Genomic DNA, 13030 nt, shown 5'->3' with positions numbered 1-13030 from the left:
TCCCTGAGAGATATATGAAGATATTGAGTAAGGATTCAACCCACCAGAGTCTATGACTAAAATTTCACAAGTAGGAGGACTGCCCACTAAGATACCTTATGACATCTTGGCCACAGTAGAGCAGTGAAAATATAAAAGATATGCTATAAATTATTTTAACTATATGACCTACACTAGTCTGAAAAATATCCATGTTAGGTACCAGTATAATGTAATCAATGCTTGGTTCCTGCAACAGTGACAAATATGTATAACATTTCATGTCTCCTTAGTCTCTGTAGATTCTAAAACAAGCACTAACAAGCTTCTTTGCTATCGGACTCCCTGAATTCTCTGACAGCTACAACAGGTAAGCAATTACTGGGAGTTCAACTTATCTGTAACAGACAAGTGCAAGCTATAAGTTTCAGATAGAAAACATAACTTGAAACTTACAAATGCTACAGGTGATTAGGAGAGGTTTCCTGCAAATTACACCCAACACAAACACCTGCAACAACCAAGATCCAGCACAAATAGTGCTTTTTTTGGACTATAGTGCACATCGATGGAGTGGCATCACGTGGCCTCCATTACTCTCCAGTTTCCCAGATTCCTATTTTTGGCTACCAGTTGAAAAGGGCATTTTGTCCAAGAGTCATAAAGTAAATTTGACTGCTGCCTCCAGACTGCATTGAAGCAAAAAATACCTGAAAAGGAAATATACTGCAGTTAGAAATCTAAAAGGTAACAACACAGTTCAAATGGGGCCAGTTTTGTATTTTGAAAGTATAATAGCTTAGTGGCATCTGCCATCATGCCCTGCATTCCTGGTTCAGCAATGTGATACCTAATGCTAAACCATAAGTCGGAACTAGCACTTATCTTATCCACTACAGCAAGGAAATCAAACAAACTGATGACAATGCCTTGTACCCCATACATTACTACAGTTGGGAAGCTAGAGATTGTGTCCTTGTGGTATTTTCCCCTCTGCTATACTTCTCAACTTTACACTATGATGGACCCTTTAGTAATATCATGTTTCACAATGCTTTGTGAATGTCTGTTATCAAAAACATTTCCAAAAGTCATTGCTATCTAAAAGCATATATATTTTGTGAAGTTGGGGAGCTCACAGAGCACTTGCACAGAGGGTTTTGCATAAAACAAAAGCTTTTATTTTCCTCTTGCAGGTCAGCCAACAAACTGTAAACACAAATATACGCTTATCTTCAGCAAACTCAGAGTAAAAGTCCAAATCTTAGGCACGGATAACAAAACATAAAGATGTCTCACCGACTTGTTGTATAAAAGTCCCAAACCTCGGGAAGTCCCTTCCCAGGAATATTAGCACTGCAGCACAACAATCCAGCAGGTCTCTCACAGCGGATTACTTTCTCCTCAACTCCCACACTACTCTCTGGAGTTGCTGACCTTTTCAACTGCTTCCTGTGTCAGGGAGGTTAACCCTTTGGTGCCCCTAAGGGGACCACAGCCCAAAGAGTGGCAAAATATATCGGCCTTCAACCACCCAGCCTTGCCGTCCTCTACAATTTATATATTAATATGGGTACTGGGTTGAGTTTGCATCTTGTACAATTCAATATAAGATGCACAATATAAAATTATTTATAGTATATTCATTTGTTAAAGGCATAAAGCAGTGCAAATGCATCAATGATATTGTGCGATGTTTGCTACATTGCAGCAATAACTATATCTCATTTGTTGTGCAGTTTGATCAGCGCAAGTTGAATTTTGATTGCCTGTCATATGTTACAGTACACATGGCTTTTTGCAATGTTAAGGAAACTTCACTGCAGAGCATGGAGTAAATCTAATAGCTAATAAAAACATTGTGTATTCGCTCTACAAAAGTTAAACAGGACAATATAAGCCAAGCACAAAAAAAAGCACACAGCGCTAGCTTTATTAAAACTATATAGTAAATATTTATTGACGTGAATGTTACGATCAAGTAAGTTCTAAACTGCTGTCTGTATGTGATGGCACTTTATTTTGCACTTAATTTCCAAGTATTAGAGCTTAAAATAAACCATAAGGGAGAATAACCCAGTACTTGAGCGGTGATGTGTGGCAGCAATCAGGACAATAAGACAAGGTCAGTCAAGCTCTCGTCATTAATGTCCAGTTTGTTAGCCATTGCTCTGTCACATGTAGATCTTTTCTGGGGCCAGAGATGGGAGAATTACCAAAATGACAGCAGAGTTAATTTAGAGACAGGGGCATCAGCTTATCATACTAGCCAAATCCTGTGTGTGATTCAGGCATGAAGAAAATGCTAAGTAAGTTGTTCAGTATGTCCAATTATGGGTAATAAAATCACAATGCCTAAAAGATGTAATCATATAGAAGATTCAAGCTGGCACTTACACAACACTCGGTTTATCTTTTAGCAGTGATGTTGTAATGTACAAAAACTTGACTTGACTAGAAACATTTAAAGTCTGCAAGGAGCTGTGCTTGTATAATGTAAACAATTGCCATGATGCAGAGCACTTAGTCATGTCTGCCATAAAGGAATATTGTACACCATATCATGGAAATTCTTTATCGTGTGTGCACACCTAGGCAAAATGATAGGTGCCAAAGCACAAAGTGAACGTGCATACTGGAACTAGCTAAATGTCCATGCAGGTACTCGGGCTTAAAACCACAGTTACCCACTTGTTGTTAAAGCTGTTTTAGTTTTCTTTAAAATGATGTTTGTTCACATTTGCCTTACTAGATCATGGACAATGCATTATGTTTATCAGGGCTGTATTCTGTAACTGTATTCATTTTTTTACATTTAGGTGTGTGCCTTGTATGCTTTGAACTACAAAGGACATTCCAGATAAATACAAAAATATATAAATAGTAGAAACAGTCAAGGCTCTACTGCTTTACAGAGGCAAGCTTAAAGAAAGGGAGACTACAGGGATACCCTTATTTATGTACTGCTACTCCTTCCTTGGGCAATTGCAAGTTGGGTAGGAGAGGTAACTGTGGATTTAAAATGTAATCAGTAATTTTTGTTCTATATTCACCCATCAGATAGGTTAGTACAATTAACATAATTTGGAGAAGGGCATGCTGAACTGTGCACACAGAGGGTGCTAGTAGTTAGAGTGTGGTAGGATGCACTGTATATGTAGGGCAGATAACCAGGCCTATATTTACCATAATGGCACTCATTGGACAGTGCCTGTAGCAGCCATTACAGCGTGCAGTACCAACCCTCAAAACTGACAAGCATATCTCTTATTTTCTTTTACTCTTCTGTTAGTCTCTATACATTTGTGACTACCTTTAGAAAACTGCAGATAAAAGGAAACACAAAGAATGTTAGAGAACATCTAGAAATCTGTACCTAAGCAGTGCCCTGAAAGGTTTACCATGTCTGGATTTCCTCCTAAAAAACAGTGTACTTCCTGGTATGTAAAGGCACTTACAGCCTTCGACTGTACATCCACAGTGTGAGAACCAAGGCACTGCTACCTCTGACTGCTGGTTTCAGGGTTTTTGAAGTAAGATTTGGCGATATCACTACTGCGCTGCTCATTGTTGTTATCGAGGGAGGCTCTGACATTAGAAGGCAAAGATGCCTAATCCCACATAGAGATCCAGTGCAGAACAAGGTATGGGGGACAAGTCAGTAACGGAGAAAGATCAACTGCAGACCATAGGCAATGCTTGTGACTAGCATCTGCGCGCATCCCACTATGTGAACACAGACAGGAGGGCCCATGTATTATGAATTCTGGTGCTCTATGGGCTATGTAGACTCTGACGCCCAGGTCTGCAGTGCTCAGTGATCATCAGCTAATCTGTACTCCTGAGATGCTGTGTCCTGATTCTGATCATCCATTACTGACCTGGCTTGTCTTGACCTTCCACCACTACTCTACTCTAGAACTTCTCTGTGACCTTGGCTCGTTCTTCGACCACCGCTCCTGCCTTCTGTCTTGTACTGCACCATCTGTACATTACCGACCCTGGCTTATTCTTGACTACGTTTCGGCCTGCTGCCTGATAACGCTCTGCCTGCACATTGTACCGGATTACGGCTCTTCTGGAACTTGACTTGCTGGTGTTCCACTCCTGTGCCGGCTTCCTCTCTGAGGTTCGCCAGCATCGCAGAGACTGCCTTCTCAGCAACAGTCACACCTCCTGGCACTCATGCCCCTCTGTGTCCCTGCGTACCTTTTCTGACATCCAGGGGCTTTGGGACTGGAGCAGCAAGGGAGGCCACCCTCGTCAATTCAGACTCCATCCAGGTACATAACACTGATCATATGTTTACCTTTCCTCTGAAGGAGGTTCCAGTAATTAGAGTGGCAAGGCAATCACTGAGTTATAGACATGTATCAGGCCCAACCCACCAAAATATTTGGGTCTATCAAGAGTGTTCTGTTCTTTCTGGCCTTCTGCCTCGAGAAGATGTGTGTCCAAGAGGATCTACTACTTGGATCTTGCTTCAGTTGGTGCTAGAAGCCTAAGAAGTTAAGTTGACTGCTGGAGTGGATATCTGGGGGGAGCTGGGCTTACAAATAATTTTCTGCTGAAGAATCCCATAGAGGAGCTGGGTAGAAGCAAAAGCTGGACATTGTAAGTTTATTGCCCACACATCAAGATATCCTTAACTACTATTAACCCCTTCATGACTGAGCTTGTTTTTAGTTTCTGTTCGTAAATGACTGACACATTTTTGACATTTTTGCTGTGTGATTCTTCCACGCCAGTAATATACTTTCTTACAAAGTGCACCCACACATATTGTATATTGTTTTTTAGAGGACAGATAGGGCTACATATTTATATCACATATGTGCGTCTAACACCTCACTTAGGACAAATAAAATATAAAAAAAGAGGAAAAAAACGTTTAAAAAAAACACTTTTTTCCCAGTTTTGATTTGTAGTATTTTTTTTACAAAACCAGCACAGCTAAAAAAATGCAATAAATACATTCATTTATTTGTCCCTTATTTTATTTTATTTTTTACACATTTTTTTATTTTTTTTACACTTTTCACAATTTTTTTTTTTTTTTACACTTTTCACTTTTTTTTTAACTTAAAAATGTTATTTTATTTATTTAATTATATCAAGCAGATTTTGTGAATTAATCTCACTGTTACTGCATGATAAATTAATACATTTTTGGTTATTATCAGGCTGCTTCAAACTTCAGAACAGCCGATAATAAGTTAGTGACACTGATCCTGCAGCAGTTCAGGATTCAGCTGTTACTAAATGTTTTCTGATTGTTGCAACAACGATCAGCAAACAAACATTCTTCTTCCAGGAATAGATACATTGTAGGAATAGACACATTTTGTATCTATTCATGAAAGAAAAAAAAAAAACCAGTATAGCTTGAGAGAGATATCTCTCGATCTATACGAGCTGTCAGAATGCCGGCAAAAGCCGGCATCTGTGTCCGCTTTGCTTTGACTCTCAGACACCCGATATTAAGGTATCGGGTGTCTGAAAAAGGTTAACCCTTTCATTAATGAATGCCTCTGTAGTAAGGGCATACATTAATGAATGTTAAAAGCTGATTCTCAGCGATTAACAGCCCTCTAAAGCAGCAAATAACTCGTCACGTACAGTGTACGTGACAAGTCATTTGGTCCCTTTGTGGCTGGACGTACAGTGTACGTCTCCCGTCACGAAGGGGTTAAAGTTTAAGGTAAAATTCATTAGAGAAAGATCAACGTCTACTTAAGACTGTTTGCTCTTGCACGGTCATACGTTGTAGATCTGTCTGCCTGCTCTCACAGGGCCAGCAATTACCTAGAGTCTGCTATTAATGGGACTGCTTTTTCCAGAATATCTGCCCTATTGTTCAGCTTTTTGGGTATCCTGCACCCCTAAACCTTCTCTACTAGATTGAGTTTAGCAATAAAAGGTAAAAAGACTGAAGTGACTGGAGCCTAACTAACGCTATACCACACTTGAGATTATTCTGCATCACCCTTAAGGAAGAGTGCTACATTTATACTGTTGCCAATACCATACCTTGTCATTTCTTTCACACAAGAATTTTAACTTCTGTGCCTTTTTGTGCATGAAAACCCCTTCTAAATTTCCCGTCTCTCCAGATCGCAGCTCGATTGCTTTCTCTCCCCAGCCCATTATTTGATTAGACTGTAGATATGCTGAGAAAAAAAGGATAAAGATTGGGTTAACTCTAAAATTAGGTTTGTTGGATTAAATCAGCAGTACTAGTTAAAAGATTTTTTTTCCTTTAATGTTAAAATAGGTTCCAGGGAAGCAATCGCCCTGAATATTCACTATCTGAAGAGACTATATGATAGTTCTGGGATGCAGGGTCAAGCATAGAGGAGTGTACAAGCTTCATAACAAATTATTAGAATATGTGGCCAAAAGTGTACAGCAGCTGAAAGTAACGGGGCGTATGAAATCAGTATGACATCCTCAGACGTGCACCTGATGCCTTGTTTAAACCAGATCTTTGGGAGCCCCCTTTTGGGCTAGTGGATTAGTTGCTTACAGCTGATATTTTCATCCCATAGTTTATTCTTAACAGGATGTAAGAAGAGTTCACGTTAGTTCAAAATTGTTTGCAAAACCTTATACAATAATCTAAAAGCCCATCAAAGCATGAAAATTACGGTTTTCATTCAGCAAATCATATTTGCTGCACAACAGTCATGTATTTTTTATTAACAATGGCACTTGACATGCATGTAGCATTGAAAGCAAATATCAGCGGGAAAAGTGACGGACTTCATCTCCAGTACTGTGTTTCAGTGCCTACTTAAATTTTTCTGATCATTTACAATGGACTGCATTTTTATAGATATTGGTTGCATTGTAGCTGTACAAGAAATGCCTATCATATACCAGCTCATCTTTAGACCTTAAGTGCCATCCACAGACAGACAGAACCAACAATGACCTACATCAGTTTAAATGTTTACAGATCTCTTTATATCAAGCAAAATTGTTCAAACCTAAAAAATACCTTTAAAATTCAGTACCATGTCAAACGTGGTACCATAATAGGTGCAATAAAAAACATCAATAGTGTACATGGATTATGTTTATTGACAAAAATACATAGGGATCAACATTGTATCCTGACAGAATACACAAGTGGGTTTAAATGAAAATCGAGAGTTAAGCCTGTCTTTCTAATCCACTTATCCATTCCTGCAAATTGATTCCGCTAAATGAAAGGTCTCAAGTTCATAAAAGGCTACAGATGGTTGTAACACCACCTTCCCCAATAATATCCAGGTCTATGTATACACTCTTACAGCACACCTACTCTCCAACAGTGTTTGTGACTCCTGTCAGATACTGAAAAAAATAGTTGAGAGCTGCAGCCAGAAGGATGAAGGCCATTAAGATATTGATTAACATTATGCATCATCTCAGAGGGAGAACTCAAATATTGACTTTATAAATAGCCTCTTTCAGTCTTCTAGGAAGCTTGTACTACACTCTTTCATGTTCTGTCTAATGAAATGGCTACATACATTGATGTTCTTCCATCTGATAAGCGCAGCAATACTAACTAATACAAAAAAAACTAGCTGGCTAATGCATGTTCTCTGCATGTTTAACAGGCAAAACAAAAAAAAATGTCCTATTGCACATCTAGCTTTCATTCACATATACTGCATAAATAGAGGCACTGGGGTGACAAATGTGCATTTAGTGAATGTAGCATATAAACCTTTGCCAGGTTAGTTTTATTAGTATCCCCCTTCATTTATTAATTAGTAAAGGAGACAACTTTTGGTAGATTGACAATTCCACCACCTTACCACAGTCATTTCTAATCCACCCAAGAAAAATACTATTGGGACTTTAAAGCAGATGTCTGATGTGGATAGAATGTATAAATAACAAACTATTAAGATGGAAATTTTCTGTTTGCCATAGCAATTCGTGATTTTAGACTGATTTTTGTACTATAGATTATAGCATAAAAGAAAGAATGTGTTTCGTTGTGCAAGACACATATGTTTTCTTTTAGACACATTTTACACATGATGACCACCATCTACAGTATAAGTGTGTGTGAGTATTTCTCAGAGCATAAAATCATAAAAGACACAGTTGCACTTATGTCTTGTTGTGCTGAAGATTCTTTTTTTGGACAACTAGGGTAAGTACTAAGACAATATGTAACAGTTGGAATTTAATTTTACATATACATTTAACCTGAACTGGTCACTGACTGTGTGAGAAACTCCTGAAAGGAGTCACACGATTCTCTGTAGCTCTAATAACAAACAGCCAAATGTTTTCTCTACATGTCCCTCACTGGTGAACAGTTTGGTTTGAGGGCCAGAGTCACACCAGCAGCTGCACTACAACGCATTGTGCTGAAGCACCGATCCCAGTGCATCACACCACTTACGTTTTTTGCTTGAGCTTTATTCAAATGTCACTAGTGACATTGCATTAAGTTCCATGGGCACATCATGGTGTGATGCAGTTGTACTGTGTCGCACCCTGCTGTGCTGAAAAAAGTACTGCATGCTGTACTTTTTCAGCACATACCACTGCAACACAGTGGGGTGAACTGAGCCTGTTTGAAACAATTGGCTAGTGCAAATTGCCTAGTGTAGCATTGGGGCTGTGCTGGAAAAAGCTGCCAGCAGACCCCTAACACATCTGGTGTGAATCCAGCCTAAAATGAAAATATATTTTCAGCAAGCACACTCAAGGATTGTAATGGATAGACAAATGTGTATGTGTGTTTTTTGTTTAACTCACTAGTCTTTCACATCAGTATCTTCTCTCCATCCGTGCCATCATCCATTTCATTCATGGACCACTGTTATGCCTGGGCATCCAGAAGAGGAATCAAATGAACAATTACATCATTTCTGCTGCTCAGTGCTCCTTGATAAAACGTAATTTCCAATGATACAGTGGGAATTGTAGTCCTCATAGGTAGGATTGTGGGTCGGCGGGAGGTAATGGTGTGGCAGGACAGAGCAGGAGTCTCATGGTCCGTCATTTAAAGAAGTAAAAGGTAGGTGGGAAGGACAGACTGGTATTCTGAGACTCCCAGGTCCTCCCACTACAGTGAGCAGTGATGTCATTATGTCACTGACCACTTGTAAATGAACTACTAGACCTGTGGCTGAGGGGAAAGCGGGCAGCGGAATGACTCCTTATTATACAGAAGTGATTTCTCAAAGGGTGGATTCCTGCACTAAAAGACATTAACAAATAGCTTAAAAGGTTAAAAAAATTACATAAAAATATGTGAAAAAAATTCCGACCAGAGTTCAACTTTATTTTCTGATGTGGCTTAAACATTTTATAAGTTTACTTTACCTTATTTTTGTGATTGTATTAAATATAAAAATGTATAAATTGCCAACTAGAAGGAACTAACTGCAGCTCAGTGAAACTATCCTGCCTCTCTTAAAAACTGTTGGTAAGGAAATCAACCATACGAGGAATTAATTATTTTCAGTGATTTGGCGGACTCAGACTTTCATTGTGAGAAGAATCAGTAAAATACAAACATTCTGCAGTCCTGCTAAGAAGGAAGCAGTGCCTGTGTATGTCATGAATAAATAATTCCCCATATAAGAACATTGTTACTAGTTTATATAAGAACAGGATTTTTTAAAACAATGGCACCTTTTGATAGGTGCATCACTCAGCTGTAGATCCTCAGATCATATCTGAGTCCAGGCCGACACTGTCCTTCTTTCTGGAGGGTGGCTACTTGTGTTCCCCATGGTCCCTGTGTGTGTTGTAAAGTACCCAACGATCCAAGCTCTCTACTGTGATGGACTACAATCTCACATTTTGTATTGAGATTGTAGGCCATCACGGGAGTGAGCTTGGAGCGATGACTGCTTTACAACACACACAGGGACCATGGGGAACAAAAGTAGCCACCCTCAAGAAGGAAGGACAGTGTCAGCACCAATTCAGAGATGATTTGAGGATCTACAGCTGAGTGATACACAAATAAGATACATTTTTGTTAATAGGTAAGGTACTTGAATGTATTTTTAAGATTTAACTCCTGAGTTTAGCGTCACTTTAATGTTTTCATTAATCATCAGGGGACCCAGATGGTGAGAAATATAAAAGGATGTTATTGTTCTTACTATGCTTACGACAATGTATGGTCTAATTGAAGTCCTAGGTAGACTTGCTGCACCAGGAAATAATGAGTAATAGCTGTGCTGTTGCTACTCAGACCATTTCACCATCAACCAGGGCCTCATTACATGATCCAGTACTTCAAATGTTTTTAAACCCTAACAATTAACTTCTTATTTGTTTCATTTTAGTCTGTTACATATGAAGTTAAATTAAATGTTGTTATACCTGTTCAATAAATGCAAAACACACACACCAGCCACTGTGCATTGTAGTGCAGTTGCTGGTGTGAATGAAGCCTAAATGGCAGACCACAATTTAGACCTCTGCTTCATGAAAATTTTACTCACTGGACCTCCTTGAATTTTAATTCACTACCCCTGGCATAAAGCATAAGCTTCTTGTTTAGTAAAGTGCATCTCTACCCATGTTTATTTTTAAAAAATGTTTTGGATAGTGTAAAATTGTTAGAATATCTGTCAAGTTTTTTTTACTGTCTGTGCCCACCATTCAGTGAACCTTTTTCATCTTGGTAAACAGTAACCAGGACCCAAAATGGAAGATCTAAAATATTAAACTTGTAACCAGAACAGGAGTTGAGGGGCAAATCTCCCAGTTGGGACATTTGGTCTAGTGACAACTATCTTAGAAGGGATTTCCCCTAACTGTGAGGAAATGTAGTCTTACTAGCCTTTAACTGTCTTTCCCAGTGGGACAAAGGCAGCAACCAAAACTAACAGGGTAGCAAACCTTTCCCACTATCTGAAAAGAAATAAGATTTACTAAAGATGACTAAGAAGATTAATGATGGTCACTAAATGTTGATAAAAAACAGCTTAGGAATGTTGACAAATAAAATAATTCTTCATTCATACTTGTCACATTTAAAAAGCCTTCTTCCTCAAATTCTTGAATATTGACAAAAAGACAACTTTGTAATGACACCTTAGAAGACAAAGCAACTACAAATTAACTACAAAGATTCAGAAATCACGAAAAGTAACAAGAAATATTCAAAAAGCACCCATGGTAAAAGAGGAGCAAGAGCTTTTGGAACTCCAATGAAAGAAAATAACAACCCTTCATGACCACTATAAATAACTCTCTTTCACACCATAGTCAATTCTTGTTATGGCCAGCATATGAATGCATATGCTAAACAAGCAATAAATGAGCTTTAAAACATGTGACCTCTGTAGCTGCAGGCACTGTGGAAAAACAACATTTAAAGCAAAAGCACTGAATGTTAATGTAAATGAAGGCAAAACCTTTTTTTAGGTTTGTGAGGCATGTGAGTTGTGAGGCATTAGAACCACTGTCAGGTTATTTACTTTTGCTGTCTGTCTCTGGAATTGTCCTGATCACCAAATGTCCTCAGGAATAAAAACTGAAGGTAAATCCAAAATTTTGAGTTGATACCAGAACAGGGATAGAGGGGAAATCTTCCAATGAGCACACTCATTCCTGTGACAACTGTCTATTAAGGGATTTTCCTCAGTTAAGAAAGAATTCCTCTCGAACAGTGGTTTTAACCATCTACTCTATTTACACACCTTCTCTGTGCTTACATTACAGATTAGAAGGTTGTTAAGTTGCTGTTGTGAGGGGGCTAAGCTGCTGAGAGAATGATTTTAATGCCTTTGCTGTAAATCTAGGACAGTGATGGCCAACTTGTAAATTATAGTCTCAAGTTTGTAAAAACCTAAAATGCTCATAGCTTGACCACAAGTTCACTTTAAGCCCACAATATCTCAGCCTTGATATTTAAGGGTTTTTCTCTGAGATCTTAATCATAATCCCACTTTCTAACAGATGCTTTGCCTAAACCTCTATCTTTCTACTTGCCTGTCTGAAACATGCCACTGACAGACTTTTTTACCTGAATGTTAGTTAAATTCAACAGAATAGAACTACTAATTTCAGCCCTCTGCCTTCCCGCTCATTTCAATACCCCCACTGCCAGCTTGATTTGATTATTCAGCAAGTGGGTAGGGGATGCTAGGCATTTAATGCATGTGCTTTAAGTTTTATTGTAATGTTTAAAAAAAACTGATTTACTGCTTACTTCCTCTTGAAAGTTACAGGTGATTAAACACTTTTTAAAGAACAGAATGCTCCAACAAGCTATAATTTGTCTTTCCTCTGGTATCAGATATATAATTAATAGAACTACTTCAGAGCAAAAATTAAATATGTGTTTTTGGGAGATCAATTAAGGAACACAGTTGTTAAGGTAATGAGCATTGTCTAATTAAAAGGGCCAACGTTTGTGTAAATGGAATCCTAATGATGGTCACCAAGAGCCATGTCTGACTATTCATTTGCTGCCCTCGCTCAAGAGTTGTGAAGGTCATAGCATGGCTTGTGAGAACTAATTAAACTGTAAAGTTCCTTGCTGTTAGGCATCAGATGACATTATTCTGGATTTATAGCTTGGTTGTTTGGTTTTTCTACTGATAGCTTTTGTATAGGGGTTATTAAAAAAGAACAAAGTCCAAGTTTGAAAGACAAACAGATATGATTATTTTAGAAGGATTATCTACTTTACCTGTAATTTTTCTAATTCCATCCTCTCTCTCTTCATAAAATAGTATCAGTAACAGTTTTTAAAGAAGAAGTCTTGCTAGAAGAATAAAACATGCTTGCTAATCCCCCACCAGGGGACCCAGTGCACATATCTCTTGGCCCCATTCAAACCTGTGCAGAGGTTTTCAAAGGCGTTCCTATTTGGGAGTTACAGCCAGCACTGAAGTCACCTCCCTCTCTTCATTCTGCCCCCCTCTACCACATCTCCTGGGCGTACACAGGAGAACCTGCACAACCCTTGCCCCTTCCTCCTCTGAAAGCTGCCAAGCAGATCATCTACATCTTCTGCCATGCAGCCCTGTGCCTGATCTCCTCTGCTAGGTTCTTTGAAGTAACAATAAAT

At 38.7% G+C, this 13030-nt stretch overlaps 1 protein-coding gene across 1 annotated transcript in view; it reads right to left on the bottom strand.

Moving 5' to 3' along the window:
- Positions 1-412: 412 nt before the first annotated feature.
- Positions 413-13030, bottom strand: part of LOC108788656 (mitogen-activated protein kinase kinase kinase kinase 4-like) — a 189948-nt gene continuing 177330 nt past the window's right edge. The window contains exons 30-31 of the mRNA XM_018558479.1: positions 6010-6149; positions 413-689 (exon numbers count right to left, since the gene is read on the bottom strand). Of these exons, the coding sequence (XP_018413981.1) occupies positions 606-689; positions 6010-6149 (224 nt within the window). The 3' untranslated portion in view covers positions 413-605. The remainder of the gene's footprint in view (positions 690-6009; positions 6150-13030) is intronic.

This window comes from Nanorana parkeri, unplaced genomic scaffold (genome assembly GCF_000935625.1).
Source record: "Nanorana parkeri isolate BGI_ZX_2015 unplaced genomic scaffold, ASM93562v1 scaffold342, whole genome shotgun sequence".
NCBI classification, from domain to species: Eukaryota; Metazoa; Chordata; class Amphibia; order Anura; family Dicroglossidae; genus Nanorana; species Nanorana parkeri.
The sequence above is the reverse complement of the archived record's forward strand: the minus strand, read 5'-3'. Positions and strand labels throughout refer to the sequence as shown.